The sequence below is a fragment of the Scyliorhinus canicula genome, chromosome 7 (genome assembly GCF_902713615.1).
Source record: "Scyliorhinus canicula chromosome 7, sScyCan1.1, whole genome shotgun sequence".
Lineage (NCBI taxonomy): Eukaryota > Metazoa > Chordata > Chondrichthyes > Carcharhiniformes > Scyliorhinidae > Scyliorhinus > Scyliorhinus canicula.
This window is the reverse complement of record NC_052152.1, coordinates 43324210-43351556: the sequence shown is the minus strand read 5'-3', so window position 1 is coordinate 43351556 and position 27347 is coordinate 43324210. Positions and strand designations below refer to the sequence as shown.

General features: G+C 49.1%; 1 protein-coding gene across 2 annotated transcripts in view; it reads left to right on the top strand.

Annotated features, from left to right (window-relative positions):
• LOC119968906 (capZ-interacting protein-like) overlaps positions 1 to 27347 on the top strand; it is a 107685-nt gene that overhangs the window by 66197 nt on the left and 14141 nt on the right. Inside the window, exons 2-6 of one of the 2 annotated variants that reach the window (XM_038801883.1) lie at positions 8321 to 8428; positions 17174 to 17269; positions 17704 to 17781; positions 24016 to 24210; positions 25017 to 25542. In XM_038801883.1, coding sequence (XP_038657811.1) covers positions 8348 to 8428; positions 17174 to 17269; positions 17704 to 17781; positions 24016 to 24210; positions 25017 to 25542 — 976 coding nt within the window. In that variant the 5' untranslated portion in view covers positions 8321 to 8347. The remainder of the gene's footprint in view (positions 1 to 8320; positions 8429 to 17173; positions 17270 to 17703; positions 17782 to 24015; positions 24211 to 25016; positions 25543 to 27347) is intronic. The other variant, XM_038801884.1, reaches the window with a different exon arrangement.

The following is a 27347-nucleotide window of genomic DNA, read 5'->3' as shown; positions in this document are numbered from 1 at the left end:
CTACAGGGTTAAAGTGAGGAGGGTGATGGAGCTGGATGGATACCATCTGTAACGACATGTAAAGAACTTAATTCCATACAATGCAAAGTGATCACGTGGTTGGCATCATTGCCACTGGACTGGGGATCTGCCTCTCCACTACTGTGGTGGCAGTTTGCACTATTGGGAGGATGCACTGGTGCACAAACGCAACAAATTTCATTCACAACACCTCGTAACTTTACCACCTGAGCTGCTTTGTATGAGGACACCATTGCTCTCAAGTCACGCACCATCTTGACTTGGACATGTACCGCTCACTGAGTCACCATCGTGGAATCCTCAACCAAATACTATCACGGGAACTTCATCACTACGAGGATTTACGAGTGGGGCTAGCTTAGTGATAGAAACTGGGCGGCAAGGACAAGCTGGGCTGAAGGGCCTGTTTCCTTGCTGTAAACATCTATGACTACGACTCTATTTCAGTGATTGATTTAAGAAGGTGAATCACAAAAGGCTAATATACAGTTACAGCCAGCAATTAGGAAAGCTAATACAATGTTTAGTGTGAGGGGATTTGATTGTTTTTAAAATAGGGAGTTTATGTTTCAGTTGTACAGGGCATTGGTGAAACTACATCAGGACGTTTGTGTACAGTATTGGTCACCTTATTTAAGGAAAGATGTAAATATGTTAGAAGCAGTTCGGAGAAAGTTTATTAGACTAATACCAGGGATGGATGGATTGTCTTATGAGGAAAGGTTGGAGAGGTTAGGTTTATATCCACTGGAGTTTAGAAGAGTAGGAGGTATCTTGGATGAAGATCCTGAAGGTTCCTGGTGGATGTGGAGAGGATGTTTCTTCTTGTTGAATAATCTAATCCTAGAGGTCACTGTTTAAAAATAAACGGTAGCCCATTTAAAACGGAGATGAGGAGAAATATTTTCTGACAGTCATGAGTCTTTAGAACTCTTCCTAAAGTGGTGGGAAGCAGAGTCTTTTAAGGCATATGTAGATAGATTCTTGATATGCAAGGGATGATAGGTTATTGGGGGTAGACAGGATGCAGATTTGAGGTTACTATCAGATTAAATGGTGGAGCACGCTCAAGGGGCTGAATTGCTGCTTGTTCTATGCTTGTATGCCCACCCATTACACAGGGTAACTAGCGATAAGCAATAAACAGACCCAGGTTAGCCCTGTTCAATTCCCACTAAAATAGTTAAAAACCCATTTGTGAAAATTCTCTGAACTGTTTTAAATTCAAGTAAGGAGGCTAAAACTGTACACTACATTCTAGGTCTTCCTCACAATTTGCTTTTCTACCTATCTTTGCACCATTAGCAAATTTGGCTACAGTACAGTCAGTGCCTTCATGCAGGTCATTAACGTCGTAAATAGTTGAAACCCCAGCATGATCCCTGTGGCGTTCCATTCATTACAGTTTGCATTCCTGAAAATGATCCATTTATCCCGACTGTAGTTTGCCAATCCTCTATCCATGTTCGAATATCTCTGTGTTGACATTTGACCCAAAAGCAGTACAGTAAGGAAAAATAGTAATTTCTTTAAAACGTCTTTGGAATCTGTAATTTCCTTTAAGAATTTTTGAAAATGATTTTAAGAGTTTGCATCAATTGTAAAAGGATCAATTGTAATATTGCTCCATATGACCTAGCGACCCTTGACCTGGAAGCGGTACCAACAGGAAGGAAGGTAAGAACAAAGCCAAGTGGCTGGTCAGATACAAAGGTGAGCTACAGACAAAGAGGAGCTGGCGGGTGAAGGTGGTCAGCGTACCTCCCAAGAGCTGACTAGAAAAGTCTAAAAGTTTTGTTTGTTGCCAAAGTGATGGGTGTTTTCCAGGAGTGGCCGAACTCTGAAACATGGCGCGTGTTATTGGTTGGTCAGTTGAGAAGGAACTTTGGAAAACTACAGCATCAGAAATGTCATGGCCCAGGGAGGTGAGGATTCACAGGTGTATGCTTTGCTCATTCGTGTGAAACTTGAAAGCAAAAGCTGTTTTCTGATAGGACTCCTGACCTACTCTGCATGAATGAAGAACAGAAAATTTTGGATCTGTGTGGCGACACATTTTTGTGAGAGTGATGCAAATGCATGTTGTTGTGTAAGATGTGCCTTTGCGGTACTGACTAAGTGTTTGGTAGTACAGAACCTGAATATTGCACGAAAGAGAGATATATTGCTGCAACATTTTATCTTGTACTCGGAGGAAACACAAGAATACCAAATTTCAAACGATCACAAAAACTACTACAGGAGAAAGTTGACTTAGCAAGTTGACTCTGATTGGCCAAGACATTGCCATGGAGAAAGCATCTCAAGGAACATGCTATTTGAATTGATCAGCCAATTGAGTATAAGCTTCTCAAGTTTCCTGTAATTCAAAAGGGATGCAAAGCTTGAAAATATTCTTTTGACTTTCCGTGAACGTGTCCCTGATTCCCTGACTCTGAATGTATGTCATTTCTAGCAAGTGTAAATGAGCCATGTTACGAGCTCAACTGAGTATCCTAAACTGGTTATTCAGGTAGCTATTAGCACATTCAGGGTTGTTCAGCAAGTTCTGCACAATTGTGAAATCATATCTAACTGCAGGTGTTTCGGGCTAGATTCTCAGATTTTGAGACAACGTGCTGACACTGGCAGGGGAACAGTGGCGTTTTACGCTCGAAAAAATGGCGCCAAACCTCCACCCATCCTCCGTCTGGTGGGGTGCAAGCAGGCACGCAGCCCCCGGCTCTAGCTGCGGATAAGGCCGGAGAATTGCCGTGCAACATGATGCCGGTCGCGCGCGGACCCGGCCTGCCACAATAGTGCCCTGCTTTGGCCAGGCTCGCCATCCCCGGACAAGCCCCCACTGCCCGCGATCGGCTCCCCCCCCCCCCCCCCCCCCCGCCCTGCGATTTGTGGCGACGCTGGACTCAGTCTGCAGCCGCCACGCCGGGTTCCCGAAAAAAAAAATACCATGAGTGAACCACGCCGCCGGGAACTCGGCCCGTCGGGGGCGGAGCATCAGGGGAGGGCCTCAGGAGACATCATGAGGCCGTCCATATGATGTGCAATATACTCTGCGAGTGCGCTGTTTTGGAGGGGGCGGAGCATCGCAAATGCTGCACCGACCCCGATTTCGACGCCAACGGGGATTCTCCGGCCGATCGGGATTTCGGCATCAGTGACAGGAGAATCCCACCCTTTGTTTCTCGTTTTGTAAGCGCAGTCTGAGTGCAGTTTGTATCCCGCCTATTCCGAACATGCAAAGGAAAATGCTGTTTGATTTGATCAGCCAATTGTTGGGATATACGATCCAGATACTTGCCATCACACCAGCAAATAAATTTATACACAACGTTGCTCAATTGGTAGGTAGGATATCTTTTTGGACTGACAGCAGCATCCTGTTAGAGGAAAATACCATAGCCACTACACAGTAGCAACATGAAACCGCTTGTTTAACCTGTTGTTCAAATCTTTTTTTAAAGATACTTTTGCTTTTGCAGGATGCTTTGAGGTAGATTGGGCACTTTCCAGGTCCGAAAGTAGCAGCCAGTGACCCATTTGAGAGTTAGTGCGATACACAACGAACAATGATCTGATCGTGATAGCCATTACCCCACAGGGTAGGTTTGATGCACTCTATTTCTGCATCAAGCTTTGCAAGATGGGCAAATGGCTTGTGTTCTGTATGAAAATTGCTGAATAATAATAATCTTTATTATTGTCACAAGTAGGCTTACACTAACACTGTATGAAGTTACTGTGAAAACCCCCTACTTGCCACACTCCGATGCCTGTTCGGGTACGCAGAGGGAGAATTCAGAATGTCCAATTCACCTAGCCAGCACGTCTTTCAGGACATACGGGAGGAAACTGGAGCACCCAGAGGAAACCCACCCAGGCACTGGGAGAACGTGTAGATTCCGCACAGACAGTGACCCAAGTCCGGAATCAAACCCGGGTCCCTGGCACTGTGAAGCAACAGTGCTAACTGCTGTGCTACCGTGCCATCAAATGGCCAATCTTGTAGCGTGTGGAGCTGTACAAACCCTAACATGTATATTGACCGGTGCAGGTAGGCTTGCAGCAGACAGTAATAGTAATAATCTTTATTATTGTCACAAGTAGGCTTACATTAACAGTGCAATGAAGCTACTGTAAAAAGCCCCTAGTCGCCACACTCTGGCGCCTGTTCGGGTACACTGAGGGAGAATTCAGAATGTCCAATTCACCTAACAAGCATGTCTGTCGGGACTTACGGGAGGAAACCGTTGCACCTGGTGGAAACCTTTGCAGATACAGGGAGAACATGCAGGCACTGGGATAACATGCAGTATGGAGAACCCATTAGTGGATTTACCAACTCGCATGTCGGGGAAAGGGAATGGGTTAGACTGAAAATGGGTTAAGTAAAACATTCCACACTGCTACTATGCAGAGGTTACACAAGCGATATGTAAGCCATACCACCCAACAATTGGCTGATCAAATCAAACAGTATGTTCCTTCAGTTGTTCATAACCCACAGAGTACAGACTAGACCATGCTTGCAAAAGAAAACATTTACTGTTGGATGTGTCTCTGCGTTTGAGCTGCATTTGGTGAACAATCCTGAGTGTGTTAATAGCAACCAATGCATCTGCACATTTGCACTGTTCCTGCCTGCCTGATCGGACAGTGCCCCTTCCCATTCCCCACCACTCTCACAGGTTCAGGAGCCCGCCACTCACAATCTGTAAGGTTTATCAGCACTACCACCACCCCCACTCTTTGAGTGATGGACAATGACTGCCAGTATATCAGAGTAATGAGGATGGAATATCCAGTGAGCGAATCATTGATGGCATGTTCATCAGGTACCAATCATTCCCCCCATTGTGAATCAATTACCCTGGCTCTAACACATTATGTGGACAATGGATGGCACTCAAACGCGCCATTGTATTACAGAAACGTGCTCCTCATACCAAGTCCTTTTATTATTCCAAGAGTCAAAGATAGACTAGTTGCATAACACCAGCTGCTGTAGAACAGAAGAGAAGAAAAGACGGTTCACCCACACCTTTAAAAACTTGGAGACGGTCACATTTACAACGTTTCCCAGCTTGATTCCTATTCCAAGCCACCTGTAAAGAAACTTAATCTCGTGATAAGAAGCAACCACAAGTGGCTAACTTTGTAACCTGATTGACATCCATTTCTTTGAGGGAGTCCTACAATAATCCATGTTATAATACTACCCCTAAACTACTCTTTTGGAGTGAAAATACCACCTTGTTGGGCCCACAATTGACTGTTTTTACGATGAGCCAAGCACATGAACTATGAAGTATTGTTTTGTTTACAACTTGTAAAATTACATCGTTCCTTTAAATTGTAAAAGTGCATTATTCTCTGGAACTGTATCTTGTGTGAGTGCATGTGTTTTTTAAAAAAAATCTTTTTATTGGCATTTTCAAAATTATGTACATTGTCGTTCTTTTTCCTTTATTATTCAATGCAAAAGCAAGCTTGTTGTTACATTTTTCTGCATATAAACTGATGTCATCTGATGCGGCGTACTCCCCCCCCCCCCCCCCCCCCCCCCCCCCCAGTGCCCTCCTTGCTCAATCCGGGGCGATGTTCCTGCCTCTCCTCATTCCTCCCCTTTCCCCCTCACCTTTGTTTTCTCCCACCGTCGGCTTCGGCCGTGTCCACCTTGTGGATGGTGGGGGGAGGGTTTACCGCCCCCTCTGCGTTTTTTCTTTTTGTCCCTTTCCGGCTCTCTGTCTTCTCCCCCGCCTGGGATGTGTGGCCCTGATGTTCTCCTTGCCTTTCTTTCTTTTTCCTTTCTCAACTTTCCAGTTTCCCCCTCTCTACTGGCTATTGTTGGCCGTAAACAGATTTTGGAACAGGCCGACAAATTGCCCCCATCTATCTAGAAAGCCTTCCTCTGACTCTCGGAAAGCTATTTGATCTTCCCCAGCTGGAGAAATTCTGATGAGGCTGCCAGCCAGTCTGCAGCTTTGGGTTGTGCTGCTGATCGCCAGCCAAGCAGGATTCTCTGGTGTGCGATTAGGGAAGCGAAAGCTAGGGCATTGGCCCCCTTCCCCATATGTAGTTCTGGCTGCTCTGATACCCCGAAGATTGCCACATTTGGGCATGGCTTCACCCTCACCCTCACAACCTTGGACATTGCCTCGGAGAAGGCTGTCAGAACACATCAAGCTTGGGGCAAGCCCAAAACATGTGGGTGTGGTTGGCCAGGCCCCTCTGGCACCGCTCACATTTATCCTCCACCTCCGGGAAGAACCTGCTCATTCGGGTTCTGGTCAGGTGCGCTCTGTACACCACCTGGAGCTGCATTAGGCTTAGCCTTGCGCAGGAGGAGGTGGAGTTGGCCCTGCTCAGTGCTTCCCTCCTGAGTCCCCAACCCACTTCAGTCCCCAGTTCGTCCTCCCATTTTTGTCTGATCTCGTACAGTGGTGTTCGGGCTCTATCCAGCAGCTGTCTATATATTTTCCCACAGAGTCCCCCTTCCTTACTGTCTGTGCTAATCAGGTTCTCTAACAGTGTGGTCTCCGGGGCACTGGAATATCCTACTGTCTCTTTGCGGGGGAAGTGTTTTATTTATAGGTGCCTCATTTCCTGTCCTGTCGGTAGTTCCCATTCCTCCGTCAGTTCGTTCAGAGTTGCTAGTCTGTTTCCTATGTAAAAGTCCCTAACTATCAGCGTTCCTCCGTCCTGTCTCCGTTTATTAAAGGTTGTGTCGAGCAAGGCTGTCGGGAATCTGTGGTTACCGCAGATAGGAGCCATGGGGGACATCTTGGTCAGCCCGAAGTGCTGTCTTAGTTGGCCTCATATTTTCAGTGTGACCGCTACCATTGGGCTAGATGTGCATTTTGTCGAGGGGGGTGGGAGTGCTGCCATGGCTAGGGCCCAGAGGGTCTGTCCCCTGCAGGACACCTCCTCCATCCGCACCCACTCCGAGTTGGGTTCGTGCACCCATCCCCCACTCTTTCCGCTGTTGCCGCCCTGTGGTAGTATTGCAAGTTTGGCAGTGCCAGGCTTCCCTTAATTTTCCTCCTTTGCAGTGTTAGTTTGGAGACTTTTGGATTCTTCCTCCCCCTGGGACTGATGTATAAAGATCAGTGCCTTAGAGCCAGCCTGCCAGTCATCTGGAGTTCAACAACGAATAGGCTGGCTCTGTTGTAAGTGTATTAAAGTCTCTGTTCAGATCCAACTATATGTGTTCGCTGAATTGATGGTTCCATCACATAGCAGAGAGATTCCAATTTCATCAACGTAGTCGATAAGAGGCTGAAAATTATTTTTAGAACAAAAGTTGAGAACCAAGTTTGATTTGCCCTCACTGCCTGGCACTACTACCATTGCAGAGCGATAACAACAAAACCAAGTTACTCCCCGTGAACAAACATCGAAACCAAGAAGTTTTGAGCAAGGAGAAAAGTGTTTTAACAAGAAACTACCCTTCAAGTGAGAACTGGGTACCTGCTACAATACTCGCAAAGACTATTTCTTATTTGGTGCAACCCGATGACGAGAGAGTTTGGAGGAGACACAATGGTCAAATCCTCGCTTCAAAATGAGAATTTACAGTCGGTATCTGAAAGGCCAACATCGGACACCCAAAGTGGGAAATCCCAGGACCAATGATTGTAACTAAATCAAATTCAAATTCTGCAATAGTTGAACCAACAGCATTTGTAGAAGCAGAAGAAGAATCAACTTTATTAGATGATGTGCCTGAGCCAAGTGTTGAATATATTTGTGCAATAACAATACTTGGTTATATCATCACTGATCACCAATAGTAAAAGTTTTAAGTTAATATCTGTTGTCACACTACAGGAGTAAAGGGAGAGGGATGTTATGTATTGTAACCAATGCCTCTCTCTACCTCCATACCTCACCATGGAGGTGAATGCCTCCACTTCCATCTTGGACCGTGAGCAAGCAACACCTCTGCAATAAACTCTGACAACTGGTTAAGTAACCTATTGTGTGGAAACCTGGTTTAGCACTGGGCAAAATCGCTAGCTTTTAAAGCAGATCGAGGCAGGCCAGCAGCACGGTTCAATTCCCGTACCAGCCTCCCCGAACAGGCGCCGGAATGTCGCTTTTCACAGTAACTTAATTTGAAGCCTACTTGTGACAATAAGCGATTTTCATTTCCTTTCATTTCACTTCTTTGTTTATACTGTGAGTAAAAATAAAATCCCCAAAAACATAACAGCACCTGAAGAGACAGAGAATGTGACCAGAAATTGTAATCGATAAGTGAGTTTCCTCATTTATACTTTTGTTCTTATCGTTTTAGGACCGTTCAGGAGACACCATTCAAACTATGGAAGAAAAGCCTATGTCTGTTGCTGCATTAGCTTCCAAATTTAAACAAGAACAAAGCAACCACTTGGAAAAGAGTGAGGTATGTGTTCAGGTCATTTCCTAATTTCCAACTCTCTTCCCGCACCTAGTGGTGCACTAAGGCAGACTTTTGTCTGTTCCCATAAGCTGGTTACTCCTGGAACAGGTCGCTCATCTGTCACCAGGGGTTTATAGCTTGAGGGGAGGGGCACTACTCCACAGCGTGGCTGACCAGGAGTGTCTCACCTTCTTACTGCCAGCCATTGGCGTATTTGGAAGGATTTGAAGGTAGACATACTCAACCAGTATGACTGCATTATAGGCCCAACTTCCTTAGCCATCAAGTCCTGGGGTGGGACATGAACCCAGAGCTTCTGACTCAGAGGCAGGGACACTACCAACTGCACCACGGGACCTCTCTGACTATTATTTGCTGTGGTTTTATTTAATACAACTATGTACAACAACAGAAAATATAATACAGTGTCTCAAAACCAGCAACGTTGAGACCAAGTCCATACTGTTTTTGGATCTTGCCGGTTTACAGGTCAGGTGGTTCAGGCCAGTTTGGGTGGGTTCAAAAGGTCACTCAGAGCAAGGGGAAAGGTCAGCACAATAAGTCATTTGTCCAACACGTCACTGCACCAATGTAACACATAACTGAACAAGCCAGTAAACTAATTTAATAAGAATTAAAATTCATGCACGGCAGTTTATAAAAATGTCTGGTTTTTGACTAGCCAGATTTGAGACCTGTCACAAAATCTAACAGAAATGTTTAGTCATGTGAAATTCCTTGTCCTATTTTCACAAGTGGATCACCCAAATTGCACGCATACATTAAGCATTCACACTTTTCTTAGCATTATTTTGAGACAATTTTTACATTTCGTAAGAAATCGGTATCTTTTAAAAATAAGCAAATAATTAGCCAACTCTCAGTGACATCCAGACTTGAAGCTCAGCGTGGTTCACCCAAGATATTTTTTGCCACTTCTCCCTTCTTTTACAAATAATGGATTTTCCCTTCTGACTCTACTCGTTCGTGCTTGCAATCCCAGATTTTCCATGTTTGCCAGAGTTCTATTTCTCACTGCCTGTTGTTAGATCTGCATTTCTCTCTCTTTTCTTCGATTCATGACCTCCTATCAATCTCTTCATCTATCTTGATTATTGTTCCTCTAATAGTTTTATTATTTGGAGAAGGTTAACGAGGCAAGGATATACACAATAAATGGTAGAATACTGAGAAGTGTAGCGAAACAGAGATGCACCTTGAGAGTCCCTGAGAGTGACTGGACAGGTAGGTAAGATGTTTCAGAAGATTTAGGGGCACATGCTTTTATTAATTGTGACATACTATATAAGAACTTGTAGGTGAGGCTAGGAACTGTAATAGAACACTAGTTAGGCCACAGCTGGATTATTGCATGCAGTTCTAGTAAACGAGCTGCAGGAGAAATGTGGGGCGGGATTTTCCGGTCGCCAAAATTGCGTTCGGCGATCAACTGGAAAATCCCTGTTCACGACTGAATCGGGGGCAGTGCTGCTTTTGCGATGCTCCGCCCCCTCCAAAACGGCATACTCGGAGAGTACGCTGTGCGCCATTATCAACGGCCTCAGAACATTGCCTGAGGCCCACCCCCGATGCTACGCCCCCAACCGGCCGAGTTCCCAACGGCGTCAGTCGGGTGTGGGTCTCAGCCGGCGGGAACTCGGCGTGGCAGTTGCGGACTCAGTCCAGCACCGCCACAGCCGGGGGAGGGCCGAACCGCAGCCAGGGGGGACTTTGTCAGTGGCTGGGGGCACTGTTGGGTGGTGGTCTGGGGCACATGACCTGGCCAAAGGGGGGACACTATTTCGCAGGCCGGGTCTGTGAGCGGCCGGCACCATGTTACACGGAGCGGCCGCTACAGGCCGCCGCCGTGCGGATGCCCGGCCGCGGACCCGGCAATTCTCCAGGCCATATCGGCAGTTAGAGCCGGGTGCTCTACGCTGCCTTGATGCGAGCCCCCAGCCAAACGGAAGATTGGTGGCCGTTTCTTCTGTCGTAAAACACCACCGTTCCCACACCGGCATGGGGACTTAGACTCAAAATCAGAGAATTCAGCCCGTGATTGCATTAGAGAGAATAGAGAGTGTGGTGGTATGATTTGCATAGCTGTCTGCCATTGGTGCAGAACACCGGCTTACCATTGGCCCTGGTCGGTCATGTGCCTCTCGACCGATTGGTTGAGATCAGTCATGTGACGGCTCTCCGATTGGTCGAGAGGCTGAGTTAACCACGCCCCCATACCGAGGTATAAATAGTCAGAACGCCCGGCGGTCGTCCATTTTATTGTAGTCGACCGCAGGGCTAAGTTCTAGCTTATTAAAGCCTAACTTTTGTTTAGCAACTCGTCTCTCGTGCAATTGATGGCTCATCAATTTAATAAGCTAGATTTTTGAAGATGGAGTTCCGGATCAAGCCCGAATGCCTCCACATCAGCCCGCAAACTCCGAACCCTGCAGAACTTTTTCAACATTGGCTGGCATGTCTCGAAGGATACCTGGAGTCTGCAACCAGACCCCCCACCATGGCACAGAAGCTTCACATCCTCCACTCCAGCGTGGGCATAGCAGCCTACACGATAATCAAGGAGGAGAAAGATTACGATGCCGCCATGCTTAAACTGAATGGACAATTCCTTAAACCAGTCAACAGAGTATTCGCCCGATATCTGCTGGCCACCAGACAACAGCTCCCCGGTGAGTCATTAGACCAATTTTACCAGGCCCTCGCTATCCTGGGGAGGAATTGCTCCTTCCTCGCAGTTTCAGCTACGGAGCACATGGAACTTCTGATCAGAGATGCTTACGTGGCTGGGATGCAGTCCCCCGCTATCCGCCAGCGGATGCTGGAGAAAGACGACCTCAGCTTAACTGAGGCACGGACTCTCTCCACCTCCCTGGAGGTCGCCGATCTAAACGCCCGCGCCTATGTCCCCAGCCGCGCTGCACCATCCTGGGCCTCCTGGCACGCTTCCCCACCGCCATCCGCCGCTCCCGACCTCCCTCAGGCCTGCGCCGCGGGACGCCCCGACAAGTCCACGGGGCCCCGCTGCTACTTTTGCGGGTTCGCGAAACACGCTCGCCCGCGCTGCCCAGCCCGCTCCGCCCTCTGTAAGAGCTGCGGGAAGAAGGGCCACTTCTCCACTGTCTGCCAGGCCAAAACGGTCGCTGCGGTTCCGCGCAGCGACCAGGGATCCCCCCCCTCCAGGCCCTCCCGGTCCCCTCCTGGACGCCGCGCAACTCTCTCCCCCCGGGCCCCTGCTCCTGGCCTGCGCGCCTCTCTCCCTCCTCCGGGCCCTCCCGGTCCCCTCCTGGACGCCGCGCAACTCTCTCCCCCTGGGCTCCTGCGCCCAGCCTGCGCACTTCTCTCTTTCCTCTGGACCCTTCCGGGCCCCTCCAGCGCACCGCGCTACTCTCCGCTCGCCGCCTCCCGTGCCCCCACGCCTGGCCTGCGCGCCTCTCTGCCCCCGCTCCCAGCCGCTCCGATCGGCCCGCCGGCACCGCTAACCCCGCCCCCAGCAACCACGAGGGCCCCACGGGCGCCGCCATCTTGGGACCCCGACTCCACATGCGAATCTTGGGCACCACCTTCCGGGATTGGCACGCAAGGTTCTTCCAGCATCTACTCGGATGACGACGACGAATATGGATTTTCTCCGCGGCTCGCGGCCATTCAGCTCGACCAGTCACGTCCACGCACGCTTGCCAAAACGACAACGCTGATCTACCTCAACGGCCACGAGACGGGCTGTCTGCTGGACTCCGGGAGCACGGAAAGCTTTGTTCACCCTGCCACGGTAAGACGCTGCGCACTCCCTGTCCATCCTGTAAAACACAAAATCGGGTTAGCCTCAGGTTCGCACTCCGTCCGCATCACCGGGTGCTGCATCGCGGACCTCACGGTCCAAGGGAAGGTTTTTAAAAAATTATAAACTCCTTGTCCTCCCTGACCTTTGCGCACCGGCACTCCTAGGACTGGACTTCCAGTGCAACCTGCAGAGCTTGACCTTCCAATTCGGCGGCCCTATACCCCCCCCTCACTGTCTGCAGCCTCGCATCCCTCAAAGTGGACCCCCCCTCCTTGTTTGCTAATCTCACCCCCGAATTGCAAACCCGTCGCGACACGGAGCAGACGGTACAGTGCCCAGGACCGGTTCTTCATCAGGTCCGAAGTCCAGAGGTTGCTGACGGAAGGGGTCAACGAGGCCAGCACCAGTCCCTGGCGAGCCCAAGTGCTGGTGGTCCGGACTGGGGAGAAAAACCGGATGGTCATCGACTATAGCCAGACCATCAACCGGTTTACGCAACTGGACGCGTATCCTCTCTCCCGTATTTCCGCCATGGTAAACGATATCGCAAAATACAAAGTCTTCTCCACTGTGGACCTTAAGTCCGCTTACCACCAGCTCCCCCTCCGTGCGAGTGACCGCAAATACACCGCGTTTGAGGCAGATGGGCGCCTCTACCACTTCCTTAGGGTTCCATTTGGTGTCACAAATGGGGTCTCGGTCTTCCAACGGGAGATGGACCGAATGGTCAACAAGTACGGATTACGGGCTACCTTCCCGTATCTTGATAATGTCACCATCTGCGGCCACGATCAGCAGGACCATGACGCCAACCTCCAGAAATTCCTCCAAACTGCAAAACTCCTTAACCTCACATACAATAAGGATAAGTGCGTGTTTAGCACCGACCGTCTAGCCATCCTCGGCTACGTAGTGCGTAAAGGAGTGATAGGCCCCGACCCCGAACGCATGCGCCCCCTGATGGAACTCCCTCTCCCCAATACCCTCAAATCCCTCAAACGCTCCCTGGGTTTCTTCGCTGACTACGCCCAATGGGTTCCCAACTACGCTGACAAGGCCCGTCCCCTCATTCAAACCACGACCTTCCCGCCGTCGACGGAGGCCTGCCAGGCCTTTAGCCGCATCAAAGCGGACATCGCAAAGGCCACGATGCATGCCATCGACGAGTCCCTCCCCTTCCAGGTCGAGAGCGACACATCAGAAGTAGCTCTGGCGGCTACCCTGAACCAAGCGGGCAGACCCGTGGCCTTCTTCTCCAGGCTTCCGAACTCCGCCACCTCTCTGTGGAAAAGGAAGCCCAGGCCATAGTCGAAGCGGCACGACATTGGAGGCACTATTTGGCCGGCAGGAGGTTTACCCTCCTCACAGACCAACGGTCAGTAGCCTTCATGTTTGATAATGCACAAAGGGGCAAGATTAAGAATGACAAGATCTTACGGTGGCGGATCGAGTTGTCCACGTACAACTATGATATCTTGTATCGTCCTGGGGAGCTCAATGAGCCGCCTGATGCCCTGTCCCGCGGTACCTGTGCCAGCGCGCAGATAGACCGCCTCCGCTCCCTCCACGCGGACCTCTGCCATCCAGGGGTGACCCGTCTCTACCATTTCATTAAGGCCCGCAACCTGCCTTTCTCCATCGCGGAAGTCAGGACAGTAACCCGTGACTGCCACATCAGCGCCGAGTGCAAACCGCACTTCTACCGCCCCGAGGGCGCACACCTGATCAAAGCATCCCGCCCCTTCGAATGTCTCAGCATTGACTTCAAGGGGCCCCTTCCCTCTAACAACCGCAACATTTACTTCCTGGCGGTAATTGACTAATTCTCCCACTTCCCCTTCGCCATTCCCTGCCCCGACATGACCACATCGACCATCATTAAGGCCCTCCTCTCCATCTTCTCCCTGTTCGGCTACCCCGCGTACATACGCAGCGATCAGTGGTCCTCCTTTATGAGCGACAAGCTGCGTCAATTCCTGGTCAACAGGGGCATTGCCTCTAGCAGGACAACCAGCTATAACCCTCGAGGTAATGGACAGGTCGAGCGGGAGAATGGCACCATCTGGAAGACCATACTACTGGCCCTCCGGTCCAGAGATCTCCCTATTTCCCGATGGCAAGAGGTTATCCCCGATGCCCTACATTCTATCCGCTCACTCCACTGTACCGCAACAAATCAGACACCTCATGAACGTCTTCTTGTTTTCCCCAGGAAGTCGTCATTTAGATCCCCTCTCCCGACGTGGCTGGCCGCCCCCGGACCCATCTTGCTCCGGAAGCATGTGCGAGTGCACAAGTCCGGCCCGTTGGTGGAACAAGTCCAGTAACTCCACGCTAACCCGCAATATGCGTATGTGGAGTAGCCCGACGGTCGGCAGGACACGGTCTCCCTCCGGGACCTGGCACCCGCCGGCGTACGGCCTTCCCCCCCTTCACCACAGACCCCCCCTGTTTTTTTCCCCCCAGCGCCCCACCCAGGTCACCCTTTCCCCATCCATGGCGTCTCCACAGCCAGCTCGGGTGACGGAGACTGTTCAATGACCATCGCTCCCGGACTCCAGGACGACAACGCAACCACCACCAGCGGCCGAACCGACGTCACCTACTCCACTGCGGCGGTCTGCCAGAACGTCACGGGCCACGAAAAGACTGATCGAATCGATTTAAATTTCAACAGCTCCATGGACTTTTGCTATCTGTCTGGGCCAGTGGGAAGCCAAAAATGTAATAAAAGAAAAGGAGAGAAAATTTTTGTTCTCCCGGCTGCTACTCATACCACCAGTTCTCTCCACCTCCCCCCCCCCCCCCCCCCTAGCTTCTTTCTCCACAAGGGGTGAATGTGGTGGTATGATTTGCATAGCTGTCTGCCATTGGTGCAGAACACCGGCTTACCATTGGCCCTGGTTGGTCATGTGCCTCTCGACCGATTGGTTGAGACCAGTCATGTGACGGCTCTCCGATTGGTCGAGAGGCTGAGTTAACCACGCCTCCATACCGAGGTATAAATAGTCAGAACGCCCGGCGGTCGTCCATTTTATTGTAGTCGACCGCAGGGCTAAGTTCTTGCTTATTAAAGTCTAACTTTTGTATAGCAACTCGTCTCTCGTGCAATTGATGGCTCATCAGAGAGTAGGTTTTACAAGTTGTTGCCTGCTCTAAAGAATTTTAATAATGAGGAAGGATTGGATCAGCTGGGGTTGTTTTCTTTAGAACTGAGGAGGCTGAGGGAAGACCTAATCGCAGTGTATAAAATTATGAGGAGACAAGATAAAGTGGATTACAAGACCCTATTTCCCCCTGGCTGAGCGCCCTGTAACCAAAGGAGATAAATTAAGTGTAAGAGGTTGGTGGTTTTGAAGGGATTTGAGGAAACCATTGAAATTCACTTCCTGAAAGGATGGTAAAGGTAGAAACCCTCAACGAGGATACCCGACAAGGGCTGGAAAGTTGATTTGGGGGTTTGGCCTGAATGGCTACTTATCAACCTGCAGGGACATGATGGGCTGAATGGCCTCCATCCATGCTATTGATTTCTACTATTCCCTTGTTTTAGTATATAAGGTTGTGACATCTGGGCTCCAGAGCAGTTTAACTCGGGAGTACCACAAAGATGTGCTGGGGAATCCCTCCCTGCGCCACCCTCGGAGGTTCCCAGGTAAGCGTTGCATGGCAATTACCTGGAACAGGAAAACAATTGTCCAGACCTCACTGATACTCCCACAGGACTTAATTGGGCCAAGGGTGGACAGCCCATCTGAGTCTTGCCCACCCCAGCATGAAATCACTGCGAGATTGGGGTGGGCAGAAGCCCAGAGGGAATCCCGTTGCGCCCCCACCTAAAAACTCACTGACGTGGGAGGCTGTAATTCTTCCAGAGACATGGGTGATACCATCAAATGTGATTACTCTTTGAATTAGCCTTGTGAATCGCGAAGAAAGAGACTTTTGAAAAATTTAAATATGATTTTATTGCTTCGTTGAAGGGCACAGAGATCAGAATGTAACTTGGCTAATTACCATGTGATTTTAGAGCCAGAGAACGTTTTGTTTTCTGTTGCAAACTTGTGCTCTTTAAAATTTTGCAAGGGAAACCTGTTCAGTTAATTTCCTGCTTCTAAATGTTCACGGTGCTGACTTCTTCATGCGTGTCACTCAATTGTAGCATTGTCTCTTGAGTCAGAATTGTTCGATGTGATGAGATGTTAATCCTATCCCCTGTCTCCTTGTTCAGGTGGATGTTAAATATCCCATGGTACTGTCTGACAAGAACAGGAAGTTTCCTATATTGCTTTAGTTAACATTTCCATCCTCAAACAACACCACTAAAAACGTGGGAATAATTCATTTATCTCATTGCTCTTTGTGGAATCCTGCTGGTACAAAAATGATGGCCTTATTTGCTTACATAATTGCAACCAGCATCTCCATTTGTCTTTTTGTTATGCATTGTAACCAATGCCTCTCTGTATAGTATGTCACATGAGTATATGGTGTCATCCTCAGAGGCACTTGGGAGATTTATTTCTCTCCATTTTAGACTGTGAGCGAGAAACATCTCCGCAAAGTAACCTATGGTGTGGCAACCTGGTTTTCCTTTGTATATACAGTAGGTGAACGTAAAATCCCTGAAAACAGAACATTTTAAAATCATTTTTGAATGTTCACAAATTTGACACGGCAATATTGTATGTGTTGCCCAAAGAGCATTGAGAGTTATTCAATGATTTTACATTAGTGAACTAGTTTTTCCAAACATCTGGCTGCTTTTTAATGGTCATTTTCCGGGGAGAGCCCTCAAATGACTCGCAATGGGAGCATTTGACCTCTCAAACTTTGGGGTTGCTGGTCCAGTATCATAATCGTGAGTTATTCACTGTGAGGCACGACATGATACTCCAAAAGGCATGAAAGCTACTTCAATGCAAGTTTCTTTTTTCTTTCCTTAGAAACATCTCAAGGGACCAGTTCGCAAAAAGCCTCCTTGCTTTCTCCATTTGGATGCTCCGAAGAATAATACTGAAACAGGCCATAATGCAGATGAGGTAAAATAATCATATCTTTGACCACCTACTTTTAAGATAAGCCTATAATATTTATTCCATAGGTAACTGTAATGATACATTCTCACAGATTTCTTAAGAAACGCAATAAGAAAATCGGTACAGAGGCCAGCTAGCCCCTGGATGCCCTAGAACAGTGCCCAGTTGCCCCAGTCACTACATGTCTTCTGTCTAAGGGAGGACTCTTACCCCCAGGTTGATTACCCACTCTCCGTCTCATTCGGTCCCTCAAGCCAGGTGACCCTCTTCTGCTGTGTTGCCCTGAAAGGACCAATCACCGCATAACCCTCAAACCCGAACCTGTGTGAGGTTAAAAGTCTGATAATCTGAAATCAGATCATAAATCATGTTACTTGATTGACACGTTGACATGATGAGAACATACTTCCTAACATGTTACTTTTTTTAATGCACAGAAGCCATCAGTTAACGACTCAACCCATCGTCCAAAGTTGAAATTGAAAACTTCCTCGCCTCTCATTGAAAAACTCCAGGTGCGTTTATGAGTACATTTGCCACTTCCTGCAACTGGCATGTGATGCACACAGTAATGAATGTGTGGCACACGAGAGATAAGTAATTAGGTAGTAAAAGATTGAAAATAGCAACAGGTCCATCAATATCTGTGAAGTTAAAAGGAGGGTTAGCATTTCTGGGATGGACCATGTTGATGGAAGAGTATTTTGGGAGATGCCGTCCACAATGGCTAAAGGTGTTCACTGGGAGGAGACATTCAGAAAATCAGCTCTTCTGTTCCTGAAGATGATAAAGCAGTTTACATAACATTAAAAAACACACAGGTTGAACTTCCAACTTTATATATCCTTTCCGCAGCCTATGTTAGGACGTGATTTAACCATTGCACTGCCCCCCGGTATGGATCTGGGTGCGCTGGTTAAAAAGGCAGGAAAGGCCAAAATTGAGATTTCGCGCCAGACGCAAATCAGTTTGCAATCTAACCGGCCTGCTCCCGATGGTAAGTTTTGGATCGCTCCCTAATATGGCGAGCATATCATTAACCCTTATTTGCATTCATTTCCATCTCATTAGCGAGATAGACGTCGAATGCAGCGGCCTCACAGCAATTAACCGGTTCCCCAGCGAGAAATCACATGGATGTCATTTAGTGCTCCTTTTTAAAAACATGAAGTTGGCACAATGGCTGCTGAACTGAGGAGGTGAGTAGCCATTTCCATTTTCCAGCGTGCAGCTCAAGGACACTGGAGCTGTTACCCCAGTGCTTGGCAGCGGGCTGGGGGAGCTTTCGCCTGTGAGGCCTTCAAGCCATCTTTAAATATTATGGATACCCATAACAGGGGCAACTACAGCTGCTGTCTGTCTGTCCTAAAAAAAACTGTCCTCTTCCAGGACAGAGCCCTGCTCTTGGTTCTATGCTGAAGGTCACTTTAACTCCCTTTGACTGTGAGAAGCCTCTAGCTTCACACTGAAGACTATTTCAACTGAGGAATTGGCCTTGTTAGTTGTGACAGCATGTCACAGCTCGTGAGTGGATTCTCGTGTGCCATGATTCAGACAATGATTATTGCATCGCATTTCAAACTTTGAAGCCTGAACAGTGTGCCTGAACTCTAGAAACATCAGCACCACAGAGGCAGCAACTAACAATGAAACACTCGAGAGCTGGGCTTCAGCACTGGGGACACTCTCGCGACCATGGGGTAAGTGTGGATTAGGGGAGGGCACCTGAACACAGCCTTCCTAATGATCCCGGCATGGCTCTCGGGCCTAGGGGCTCCTGCTCTGGCCAGAGGTGAGTGCACAGAGTGAGGTTTTCCAGTACGACTGGTTCAGTCGATGGCACTCTGAGAGAGGGTGTGGGGAGGCGTGGGGGATTTGAGGGTCCCGGGGTGGAAGCCCTAACTGATTGTTAGTCTCTCTCCTTCTCCAATCCCTTACAGATGTAACAATATGGCTGATTGTGTCAGCCCCGCAGAGGCTGCCCTCGTGATGTTGGTGGCAGCCGAGGCAGGCAGACGCCGGAGATGGCGGCAGCAGCATCAACGCAGGTTGGAAGCGAGTCCCATGTGCAGGGGGCCGCCGCACATCCTGAAGACCTGGCTGCCCATCAGGCCAAGGTGCAATGCAGAGGGGGTTAACCAGCAAAGGCCGAAGGTGTACAGGCGTTGCCGGTCTTTCGAGGAGCTGACTGACACTGCAGGACGCTCCGTCTCAACAAAGAGAGAGTGCAGCACCTGTGCCATCTCCTCGCGGGCTTGGCACCCAGTGAAGGAGGTGGACACATACTCCTGGTGACTGTGAGGGTCACTGCAGCCCTGAATTTCTGTGTAACCGGTTGATCCAGATCTCAAGTGGAGACCTGTGTGCCATTTCTCAACTACAATCCATAAGTCGGTTGGGTTGCTGGGATAGGGTGGCGGCGTGGGCTTAAGTAGGGTGCTCTTTCCAAGGGCCAGTGCAGGCTCGATGGCCCGAATGGCCTCCTTCTGCACTGTAAATTCTATGATTCTATGATTCTAATACATCCGTGAGATCACAGGTGCCCTGTATGCCCGGGCATCAGACGTTATCAATTTTGAGCTGCACCAGGCCCACCATAGACGCCCAGGCTACAGGTCTTCCCCCATCGCTGGATGCCCCAGGTCCAGGGGGCAATAGATTTTTTTTGTTTTAATAAACAATTTTATTGAGGTCGTTTTTGGCTTTGTAAACAGTTGCAGCCATCAACAGAAAGAAAGCAAAAAAGGCAAAAATGTGCAAACATCCACGTACATTCAATACTTCAATCATAACATACTGCACAAGCCCTCTCCTCTCCCACCGGTACTACCCGCCATTTTATCCCTCCTACTCTACTCTACCCCCCCCCCCTCTGCTGACGCTCACTCTCCCGCAAAGAAGTCAATAAATGGTTGACACCTCCGGGCGAACCCCTGTACAGATCCCCTCAAGGCGAACTTAACTTTTTCCATACCCAGGAAACTCGACATGTCTGCAAGCCACAACTCAGTCTTCGGGGGCTTTGAGTCCCTCCACGCCAATAATATTAGTCGCCGGGCTATCAGGGAAGCAAAGGCCAAAACATCGGCCTCTTTCACCCCCTGGACTCCCGGGTCTTCCGAAACCCCAAAAATTGCCTCTCCTGGACCCATCGCCACCCTTGTTTTTAGCACCCGGGACATGACGCCCGCAAATCCCTCCCAGTACCCCCTAAGCGTAGGGCATGCCCAAAACATATGAACGTGGTTCGCTGGTCCTCCCGCGCACCTAGCGCATTTGTCATCTATCCCAAAGAATTTGCTCATCCGAGCCACCGTCATGTGGGCCCGGTGAACGACCTTAAATTGAATCAGCCCGAGCCTGGTACATGTCGCGGTTAAATTTACCCTACTCAGGGCCTCTGCCCACAGCCCGTCCTCTATTTCCCCGCCGAGCTCCTCCTCCCATTTACGTTTCAGTTCCTCCATCTGGGACCCTTCCTCCCTCATGAGCACCTTATAAATATCAGAGACTCTACCCTCCCCTTCTTCCCCCCTAGAGACTATTCTGTCTTGGATCCCCATTGGCGGGAGGCGTGGGAAAGATGGGACCTGTCTACGAACAAAGTTCCGCAACTGTAGGTACCTAAAATCATTTCCCCTTACCAGCCCAAATTTCTCCTCCAAGCTTCTCAAACTCGCAAAGCTCCCTTCCAGGAACATATCTCCCACCCAGGGGGCAATAGATGACAAACATGCCGCCTTGCACACACAGGGGCATCAGGGCCTTCATTAACAGGAAGGGGTTACACTCCCTGAATGTTCAACTCGTTTGCGACCACTGACTCCCGATCATGCTCCTGTATGCACACTTCCCAGGTGGTGCATGACAGCTATATCCTGGGACACTTGAAGATTCCCAGTGTTTTCGCGGACCACTCCAGGATGATAGGTTGGCTCTTGGGGGTATAAAGGGCTACCTGCTGAGATGCTGGCTGTTGATGCCAGTGTGGAAGGCGGAGACCCGATATAACAAGGTCCATGTTGCCACCTGTGCTGCCATTAAGTGGTGCATTGGACTGCTGAAAATGCGGTTCCGATTCTTGGACCACTCTGGTAGTGCTTTCCAGTACACGCCCCAGAGGGTCTCCTGCTTTGTGGTGGTTGGCTATGCCCTCCATAACCTGGCACAGCAGCAGGGCAACATGCAGCCTCGTCTGAGGGAGGAAGAAGAGGCAGACCAGGAGAGGTGGAGGAAGAGGATGGAGGCCAGATGGTGGTACGGGTCTGGCATGCCTGGAGGAATAAGGAGACCCTCACACCCGATTCTCAAAGGATGAGGCTTTGTCCGTCAGCTCTCTGTATCTCTTTCCCAATTCCCCCCGATTCCTGTCTTTCTGGTGATGGCAGGGTGGGGTGGGGGCTGAGAGGGTCTAAAAGACAGGAGATGGGGGTAAAAGTTTACATAACAAGCTTCACATGAATCAGGTGTAACATGTTTTAATCTTTCCATTTCCATTCCCCTTAGCTATAGATAGTGCCTCCACCCATGCCCACTCTGTGCTCCACTCTCTTCTTGATCTTTCGTGGTCTACTGCTACATCTAGGTGTGTCCCCAGGTTGCACATCAGAGGTGGAGGCAGCCAGTTGCTTTCCACACCCTGGGGCCTTTGATGCCCGTGGCGGATGTCCTCTGGAGGGCCTGGAACCAGGGGGCCCCTGCTGACCTACCAGTGTCACTGGCATCGCCATGTCAGCCAGTTCTGCCTGCTGCCCTTGAGATGTGCCAGTGTCTGGAAGGGGGATTTTGAAAGAACTGGAAACCGCCATTGTCTCCTTGGTGGCAGGCTCAGCTTGGCCTCCAGCACTTCTTTCATCCTGACGGCGCCCATGGGGCCCTGGGGGTCTCCATGGGATGGACGGGCAGCTGGAGTGAGTTTCAGAAACCTCTGAGTTATCTGGCTCTGCCAATCCTGGTGGCTCTCATTGTCTGCACCGTGGTGTCGACGTCCTCGGTCATGCTCCTCAGTGACTGGGCCCAGCTCTGCAGTGCCTCGGCAATGTCCACCTGTGTCTGGGACATGTCCCTCAGCAACTGGGACATGATGTCAAGGCCTTCAGCCATGTCCGTCATGGACTGAGCCATGCCTTGGGCACCACCAGACAAGGCGCAGGCATCATGCTCCAGGTTTTCCACTGCGGTCGCCACCCAAGCAGTGTTGGCCTCAATGCCACGCATTGTCGGCACCATCTCCTGCGCCCGTAGCCTTTGGGACTCCTTCAATTGGCTGTGCACTCACTGGAATGTCGCTGATATCCCATACTGAATTTCATGGCTGTGTTGTATCATCTGCATCAGCTGTGGGGGAACCATGTCCAGAGTCTTGGCATCTGACTGGGAGCCAGCTGAATCTTAGGATCCAGCAGACTGCTGCCTCCCTTGGATGTTGCTGCCTATCAGCAGTTGTGTGGTGCTCGCCAGATTGTGCCCGGAAGCCTGTCCATTAATAGCGCCCACTCCTGAGGCGTATGTCTCTTTGCTGATGGAAGTTGCAGGTGAAAGCTGTGATGCCTCGATGGTGGTCTCTTCGGAGCTCTCCTTTGAGGTGGTCTCCTGGATGGCAGGGGGGAATGACTCTGGATGGCCTGGCCCCATCAGCTGGAGATCCTGCGAGACAATGGGCATGTTACCAATGAGAGGATCATTTTGTCAGATATAAACAACTTGAGACAGGTCATCTGGGTGAAGAGTCAATGGATCCTCACCCCTGGGGCTCAGGCCAACCTTGCTGTCAGTGACTGCTCTCAAACCCGAGATTTCCACGGTCTGTTCCTCATAGGGTATGAGGCCTCAAATCTCTGATATGCCACAAACCACCCCCCCCCCCCCCCCACCTTGGCCCTTTCACACTTATTATGGCCTATCTTGTCCTGCGGAGACAGAGAGGGCATTGTGAACCACTTGATTGATTGGGGGGGGGGGGCCTAAAGCAGGTGGCATGTATGGGCACCACACCTGGACCTGAAGGGGTTGTGCTGGTGGGTGCCAGGGGGTTCTTGTGTGTGTTTGTGGGCGTACTGTGTGTGTAGAGTTAGAGCTACCTAAGGATGTACGTTGCATGCTTCCGATCTCAGTTTGGTACTGGTAAATTTAATCACACAATCTGAAAACTGCAGACAGCTGCTCACGTTGGTCATTTTAATTTTAGGATAAATCTGATCACAGTGTGAGGTTTCCCAGCAATTTTCATGTAGTAGAGTGGCCCCTTTAAGGGGTGTGCCCTCATGGGCCATGTGACCGGTTCGGGCTCTATCATGCGGGAGGGCATAAACCCCGACCAATGAGCAGAAGGCACGGACCCTGGGGCATGGAGTGCTGGCCAGAGTGAACCCAGGAGCCAGAGTGTGAACACCTATAGACAAACTCTGTACCTACATACAGTATAAGTTAGCCTTGTTAATTGCCAATAAACACTTTGTTCATCCTTACTAAATCTACCTGGTATTGCCTTGAGGTCCCACCGTTCAAAAAAAGATTCCATCTCAATCCATTGAGAATTTTAAACTAGACGTTTCCATTTCCCTTAAGGTTAGAAACTAGCTACTGTGGAAGAACAGAGAGATGTGATGGGGCGGGGGGGGGGGGGGGGGGGGGGGGGGGGGGGGGGTTGCTCGTGGACAGAAATCACTAAAAGCCAGTTAACAGGTACAAAAAGTGATTAAAAAGGCGCCTGGTATGTAACCTTTTTATCTATTTTCTTTTTCATATAGGCCAACTTGCTTCTCTCCCCACATGCTCTGGTGCCTGGGGCTGCCCCAAAGAGTCCATTAAAATCTTGCTTCTCACCTTTTGCTAGTCCTGCATCTACACCTGATAGTCCTGGAGCACGCTCCCAATCCAGTGAATCGGATGGAGTTGCACTTGACCAACCCACAGAGGGTGAACCTTTGCACAGTTTCCACAAGGTACAGTTGCAGCATCAGCTGCAAATAATTTGCTATTATTTGCAAATCTGTTAATTTAGAACTGAAACAAAAAATATTAATAAATAACTGTTACATATGTCTGGAATCCACATTGTTGCCCACAATTCAATACCAGTACATTAGCAAGGGCTAGAACAAGCTGCTCTTTTCAAACAATTCGATCATGGAACTGCGAACATATAGGATTATGAAATAAAAATAGAAAGTTCCAGAAATACAGGGCAAGGTTACCAGCATCCAAAGAAGAAGCGACGTAAGTATATGATTGGGGTTGGAGGGTACATTTTCCTCACAAGTGCATTTGGGAAATCAGTGGGGCACGATGTAGAAGGAAAAAGGACCGAGACCTGTTATATCATCTGCTGTGTTACCCGGGGATTAATTGGAGCTTCTGTGTAGCTCTGACTGAATCTGTGCTTGAGGTGAGGAACAATAGGATTTGGGAGTCCACAGGAGTGAATCAAGAATCTTTTACAAAGGGATCTCAATTTTAAATTAGAGGTGGTGGAATCAAATTAGGAGTTTTTTTTTCACAAAGGGAAGCAGGGATATACCCCTCCCCACCCACCCACACACACCACAAATGGCTGTGGCTTCCGGATCAAACCCCATTTTTAAGATTGGGATTAATGCAGGCTTTTTTGAGGTACCGAGATGAGGTTGATCCTGCAAAATAATGAATGGGGGAGACAGACGCACATCAACATGCTGTTTACATGTAAGATAAATACTTTATTGAATCCCAATTTCGTTTGGATGTGTTTTGTTTGGTTTGACCTTTTTAGAGTCGAGCACGTGTGTCGCTGAAACGACGGCCACCGAGCAGGCGGTTCAGACATTCAGTCGCTGAGGAATCAAGTAATCCCGGCTCCCCAGAAACAGAGACGCCTGCCAAGAACGTAGAACCGAAAGAAAATGGAGCACCAGGTGACGAGAATGAGGATGTTTTTACTGAGCATGGAGTTCAAAGCAACGGTGAAAACCCCAAGAGCCCTACCTCGCCCAAAGGAGACGCTCACACCTCACCCAAAGCGTCTTCACCTGAAGAGCCATCCCATAAAGAGCTCTCATCTCCGCAGAGCCAAGAATCTGAAATCTGTCCTGATCCAAACCAATGTGAACAAATTGAAGACAATGATATGGCTACAAACAAAACTGATGAGTCTCCAAGCGAAGATAGTGATGCCACTGTCAGTAATGATCACCACACAGCAGCAAGTGAGACTGCAGGTCCTGAGACCTCAAATCAGGAACCCAAAACCGAAGAAGTAAAAGTAATCGAAACCGAGCAGCAGATCTCCAGTACAGAGGTAGGTGAAAGAGCTTTTATCTGAACAAATTAACTTGCAACAGTAACAACAAATGATTTTTTTTTAATGTATTAAAAATTTCACAAAGCAACCTGAAACAATCAAACTGAAACGCACACTAATAGAGAGAAGCAAAAAAAGCAAAAGCACACATTAACTTTCACAAAAAAACTAACCTAAACCCTAACAAAAAAACTGAACAAAACCCCTTAACAGCTGACGCTGACTAACTCCTTATAAAAGGAAACGAGGGGCTAACGGTGTTGCAGTGGTTAGCACTGTTCCCTATGGCGCTGAGGACCCGGGTCCGTTACCGGCCCCGGGTCACTGTCCATGTGGATTTGGATATTCTCCTCGTGTCTGCATGGGTCCCCCCACACACACACACACACACACACACACACAACCCAATGACATGCAGTGTAGGTGGATTGGCCATGCTTAAGTTGCTCCTTAACTGGAGGGAAAAAAGGAATTGGGTACTCTAAATTGTTTTTTAAAAAAGGAAATGAGTGGTTGCCATCTTAGGTAGAACCCTTTCCCCCTATTCCCTGATGGTGAACTTGACCTTCTCCAAATGTAGAAAAGACATTAGATCACCCAAGCAGGAAGTACTAGGCTGAGTAGGAGACCTCCACCCAAGCAGAATTTGCCTCCGGGTTATCAATGAAGCAAAGGCAAAGACATCCGCCTTCACACCCGACTGAAGCACTGTCGAGTCCAACATCTCAAATATGGCCATCAGCGGACATGGATCCAAATCTACAGGGAGTATATCTGACATAGTGTTAAAGGAGGCCCAGAAGCTTATCAACATGGGACAGGACCAGATGTGTATGGTTAGCTGGCACCCGAGAACAGTGTTCACACTTCAGAGAAGTATCCGCTCATCCTAGCTTTGGTCAGGTGCTTCCTGTGCAAGACCATAATCAAGCTCAGCTGAGCATGTGAAGATGTGGAGTTGACCTTGTGAAGGGCCTCATTCCATACTTCCCCATTAAGAATGGGACCCAATTCACCCTCCTTGTTTCGTCCTCACCCCTCAATGGAACAGACTCCATTGAAAGGAAATGCCATATACGTCCAATAGTCCCCTTGTCACGCCCGTCCAAAGACGAGGTCTTCAACAGGGGAGAGGGTGGCACCAAAGGAAAAGAGGGAAATATGTGCGAAAAATCAGGAATTTGAAAGTACCTGGAAAAATTGGAACCAGGCAGTTGGAATTTCTCAGCCAACTCCATAAAATTAACAAAGCTCCCCTCCATGAACTTGTCCCTAAACCTCTCCAGACCTTCCCCCTCCCAAGACTGAAAAGACGAGTCCAAACTAGCTAGTAGGAAAAGGTAGTTATTGAAGATGGGGGCTCATGGAAACAGGGAACAGAGCTTGAAATATTGTCTGAACTGCTTCCAAATTCACAGGGTGGAGACAAATACTAGATTTGAGGAAAATCTCGCCAGGGAAAAAGGCAACAGTGCAGTAACTATTGCACAAAGACGAGAAGTAGTGCAGGAACTTACTTCCATTTGTCCCCATGTGGAACCAGGATTGCTGAACCACAACCAATATCTTCTGAATATTGGCTGCAGACAATATTGGTTACAAACAACAAAATACCAAGATCCCATAAACTTGCTCCCCAAACGGAAACATTTCGAAGTTCATTTGTGATTGGTTTTTCACGCCGACGAGCTCCCCACCTCTATTCAATGACACTTTGGATGCGATTCTCAGGCCTCGTTACACTCTCGCTTGAGCGAAACAAGGCTAGTGAATAGTGGGAGAGGCCTGAAAATGAGAACCATG